Source organism: Jatropha curcas, chromosome 6, assembly GCF_041381405.1.
Source record: "Jatropha curcas cultivar XTBG-Jc1 chromosome 6, XTBG_Jcur_1.0, whole genome shotgun sequence".
NCBI classification, from domain to species: domain Eukaryota; kingdom Viridiplantae; phylum Streptophyta; class Magnoliopsida; order Malpighiales; family Euphorbiaceae; genus Jatropha; species Jatropha curcas.
In genome coordinates, this window is record NC_143156.1 from 27,040,914 (window position 1) to 27,046,006 (window position 5,093).

Genomic DNA, 5,093 nt, shown 5'->3' on the forward strand with positions numbered 1-5,093 from the left:
AAAAATACAAGAAGCATCCCACATTTGTAGACTCTGGAGAAGATTGATATCTGCAGTCTTTTCCTGCTTTTACAAAGAGACTATTTTCGGGACCCAAACCTATTAAACCCAGATTAAAAGTGGGATAACTTTACCATTACACTGGAAAATAATTTTGTAAAAAGAACTAATTGGAAGAGTAAGTCCAAACTAAATCCCAAACCAAGGCTAAGCTATCAAGATTCAGCATGTTCTATAACAATTTCTTGCTTCCTTCCCTTCTCCTTTTATTAGTGCATATGTAGAATACCAAAAACCCTCAGCAGTAAATTTTAAGAATTCATGAACAAATAATTTAAACAAAAGCACAGTAAAATTTTGCTGAAATTAAAACCAATTGCAATTGTAAAAAAGTGCAACGGCATTGGTAGTTGTCACCAAGCAATTTACAGCTATAGCACTTAAAATGAACTAACATGAATCCATTTACAATTTTTTTTTTTTTTTTAAAATTGCAACAGCAAAGGTAAAAGGAAACTTTAGCAAGCTACCTAAAAGGAGCCTGAGCAAAAAATACAGGTAAGATCAGAGTGTTGTTTCTGAAACCTGATTGATTTACACTTGAGCATCTGCTACCATGCAACCATAACAAACAGTAAAGGAAAGGATATGCTCAATCATCATGTTTGAATTTAAAACCTTATATGGTAAATTTACAATTAATATAGATAGATCTCGCTAATAAATATACACAAATCATCGAATACCAGCTAAATTAATAAAACTAGACTAACTTCACGAGGAATAAGACAGAGGAACCACTGCTTTTCAGTGGCTAAAAAAGAGGGAAATAAAATCTCCACTCACAAAGGGAAATGTAAAACTAGAGTTTGGAAGCTCAAACTATACCTCGAACTCATAAACCTGCCTTTCGGTGTAGGATATTCCAGAGAGAAATCACAGTTTCAATCTCTTCACCCAGCAAATGAACAATGTTTAATAGAATTGAGAAGCACGGATGATGAACCTGCAATATATAAACCTCAAATCCAGTCAATTTTGGGGTAAAATGGGACCATTATGGCAAATGCTATTGTCACAGCCTCGATGACATTGTTACTTGTCAAGCTCCAAAAATTCATCGAAAACTCTACCGCTAGCACACTCCTGCAAAGCTTTTGCATTGAGTTCTCTCTTGAATCTCCAAACATAATTGAGACCAACCAGAAGCTCAGTTATTGCTGCTTCTGTCTTCTCCTGATTTGCAAAGAAAAGTGTCTGTGCGAGGAGCACATTTGTCCTAGAAACAAAATTCTGCTGCTCAAAACTTCGCTCTGATTGCCATCTTATCATGTTATGAGCAAGTGGAGCCAGCCATTCTAGTATTGTTGCCATTGCCGTAGTCCATTCTTCTGCAAGAGTAGTATCATAAACTGATGAAGTCAGGTTTTTAGAGTATGGTTTTAGCCTTGCTCTTACTGCAGTTCTTACATTTGCAGGTAACATATTGTATAAATCATCTCTCGCATCATGACCAATTAAGTGAGGAGATGCAGCTAGCTTTTCAATTACACTAATAACATTTGCATAGTGCAGTGCCAAAGCAGCAGCACCAAGAGTGTCAGGAAGAGCTTTCAACAGCTTGAAATGGGAATTGAAAATTGATGGTGCAGTATGAGCCACAGTGCCTTGAGAAAGCCCGGCAGTGTTATTTTCCCTGGCTTCATTAAGAATTCCTGAATGAACGAGAGTTGAACTTAAGTAGCAATTAGCAACAGGTGATTTGTTTGTAGCTACCATGCACCCTTTAAAAGGTCCAACTTGAGTCAACCTATTTGGTTTTGAAGGCGGTTTTTTTCCCTGAAGCGAGGGTGATTGAGTAGTCTGCCACATCTTCTTGCTGCTTTTAGTTATTCTGGCAAGTGGGCCCGACTTCGTTGTTGGCATTCCGAGGGGGCCTGAGAAAAAGTTCAAATTCCTATTCTTTCCAGAAAGAGGGCCTGATTTTGCTGTTGGACCACCAAGAGGACCCGAATAGAAATTATTGGTTTGTTTTGGTTTTGAAATGGGACCTGATTTTGCAATAAATCCACCAAGAGGGCCAGAAGAAAATCTAGGAATGCTACTGCTCTCAGATGGATGAACTGAAGACTGCAGCAGTGCAGATACTGACTGACTGCGATAAATAAAATCAGAATCCAAATTTTTCGAATGCCCGCTGGTAACCATCACATTAAAGCCAAAGGCATGATTGATTCTACTGAAAATTGTGAACAATGATCTAACTAAAAGGCGAACCGTATAATCATAAGTTCTATTCCAAAGTGATATCTCTCTTAGATTCTTCACTTCCTGCTGCTTCCACACAAGCTTCTTCTGATAATCAAGTAAATTTTCTGGCTCAGGATCATTACCCTTCATTCTCTTCACAGTCTGTTCCAGATCTGCAAGCATTTCCATTTCTTGATATAAAGAAGCATTGACTGAAATGAAATGCTCCATCTTCTTAACTTTCTTATCCATCTTCTTATCTGAAAATTCCCACCCATATGGGTCAGCACCAAACTTGATCAATTCATCAAAAACATGCTCAAAACTCTTGAGACTGGGTTCAGAACATTTCTTCCCCAATCTGATTACGGATTTAGCCACATGTACCATATTTTCAATCAATTCTGCACAAATCAAACCGACAATGAAATCATCATCCTCTGATATAAGCTTTTTTATACCTACTGAATTTGATATCTCCTCTCTTAACCTAGAAACTTGTTTATCACTCAAAGATTGCCATAAATGAACTAGCTTAGACATCAAGCTAGCAACTTCAAAGGCCAATACTCCAATCACCACTTTCTCAGTACCAGATTCATGCTTTCGTGGAATCTTCCACAGACCACGAAACCAAGACTCCGCAACCATCTCTCTAATCCTATCAATTCTGCATAAACAAATTAATAAAGAAAATCAAATCAACTGATAAACTCAGATCAAATCAAATTGATTATGCAGTAAACATTTTAAATCAACTACGATTAAACAGTTCAATAAATAGCAAATAGAATTTGCAGAATTAACTTCTAACAAAAGCAAATTCAAAAGATACTCATATTCTCATACTTACCCAATAATTAAAACTAAAAAATCATAATTTCTGTTCATAAAAGCTAACAAAATTGGAATTAAAAAAATAGAAGAAGAAGAAAAACAAACCCTCACACTTAATTTCACAACTCCATTATCTCTACAACGAAATTCAAATTTCAATATAACTACAAGATGGAATCTTGGAAAGCAAGGAGAAAAAAGAAAGCTAGAACCTGATCTTCTATAATTGCTTCATCAGAACTAATCCCAACTGAGTCTCTAACGGCTTTATCACTCATACAGAATTGAACTTCTCTCTAAAGATTTTCTTTTGAATTCGTTCTTTGTTTTTTCAATTTCCAGATTTATTAACTGCCATAATAATAATTTAGTAATTCATAAAAAAATTTACAAAATTATCAATTTTTTCTCTGCTACAATTACAAATACTTTCACAGGAATACGAACTAAAAAAGAGAAATTGTGCCCAATAATTTATAAAAAAAAGAGAGATAAAAACTCCAAAATCTAAAATGACAGATTCAAAACCCAACAAAAAAATATACCCAAAAATTCTGAACTTAAAATCCCATTGTCAATAAGTCACACATCCTCATAAAATCATTAAACAGAAGGAAAAAAAGAAATAAATAAGGACTGAGAGAACTTACTGATCACATGGACTGAAAGATAGAAGGAAGGAAAGAAAATAATGACTATAAGTATTATTATTAAGAAGAACAAAATAAAAAAAAGGAGAGATGAAAAAGTATTTTGAGGGTAGAGAGGAAGTAGCTAGGAAGGAGCAGTGAGAGAGAGGACTTTAGAGCCACATAGAGAATGAAAGGGAAGGAAAAGGAGGGAAAGGAAAGGGCCGAATTGGACCGAATGGTGGAAAGCAAGGAGAGAAAAGAAAATAAAGAGTGAAAACGAGTGAAATTAAAGATTATAAAAAGAAGATCCCACCATTGCTTAATCATTTTCAATTTAAAATTTATAAATATGTAAGTGCTTCTTATCCTATTTTTTTTTACAGCCCTATATTTTTAATTATTTTCATTTCTTGCATTAAATACAAACTTGATGTCCAATTCTAAATTTTATTATTTAAAAAATACAAAGCTATTAATTATATATTTTGATATTTCAAATAATGCTACTCAAATTTATTTTCCAATCTTCCTGATCTTTTTTTTTTTTTTTTTTACAATCAAATGTGTATTAAAATAGTTCTCAAAACTAAGAAGTATTAAATTCAAATTTTAATCATAATCAAATTAATTAAAAATATCTATTTAAACAACAAAAGAATAAAAATTTTAAATTAAAAAATTAATATTTTAAAATATATTTTAATGGTAAAACTTAATTCGAAAATCATTTTAGTACTCATTAAAAAACAAGTCTTCAGTTTTCTTCAAAGAACTGGGGTGTTAAGTTTAATAAAAGAAAGTGCAAGGACACAATTTGCAAATAGGCCACAACGGCTTCAGATCCGTCCCAATCATTAATGGCAAGCACGCGGAAACTGTCCATTTACACATTTAACCCTCAAAAGGTCCGAGTCCAAGTCGCCGCAAACGGGCCGGACTAATGAATTCGGATGGTCCATTAGCAGACAAAAAGGCCATTGTCGGTCCAACCGAGGATCAGTGAATCATGCAGTGTCACATGCCTAAGCCTAACTCTCCAATACTAGGAATATGACAAATAAACCAGCAATTAGATATTTTTAGAAACATCTAATTTATTAATAATAATATCATCGTATTACAAATATTTATAACTAGTTATATAAACTAACATAATTACTTATTTTATTTTGAATTATAAAATGCATTTTAAGGATAGATATATTTATAACTAGTTAAATAAACTAACATAATTATTTATATTATTTTAAATAATAAAATACATTTTAAGGATAGATATAATTAGAGATGTGCGAATAAATTAATTTGATCAAAATCAAATTAAAATACAGTAACAAGATATTGGTTGATGTGATTGGGTGATATCAATCCTCG

At 33.2% G+C, this 5,093-nt stretch overlaps 1 protein-coding gene across 1 annotated transcript; it reads right to left on the minus strand.

The window, feature by feature from the left end:
- Positions 1 to 968: 968 nt before the first annotated feature.
- On the minus strand, positions 969 to 3,889 carry LOC105648318 (type-1 restriction enzyme mjaxp r protein (DUF668)). The gene is made up of 2 exons (XM_012234670.4): positions 3,738 to 3,889; positions 969 to 2,920 (listed from the first exon to the last, which is right to left on the minus strand). Exon 2 carries the CDS (start codon positions 2,899 to 2,901, stop codon positions 1,096 to 1,098), a length of 1,806 nt encoding a protein of 601 aa, XP_012090060.1. The 5' UTR covers positions 2,902 to 2,920; positions 3,738 to 3,889; the 3' UTR covers positions 969 to 1,095.
- Between the last annotated feature and the right edge of the window lie 1,204 nt (positions 3,890 to 5,093).

Bases quoted from the DNA above. Each gene is read 5' to 3' on its own strand.
- LOC105648318 (XM_012234670.4), bottom strand. From the start codon at position 2,901: ATGGTTGCGGAGTCTTGGTTTCGTGGTCTGTGGAAGATTCCACGAAAG.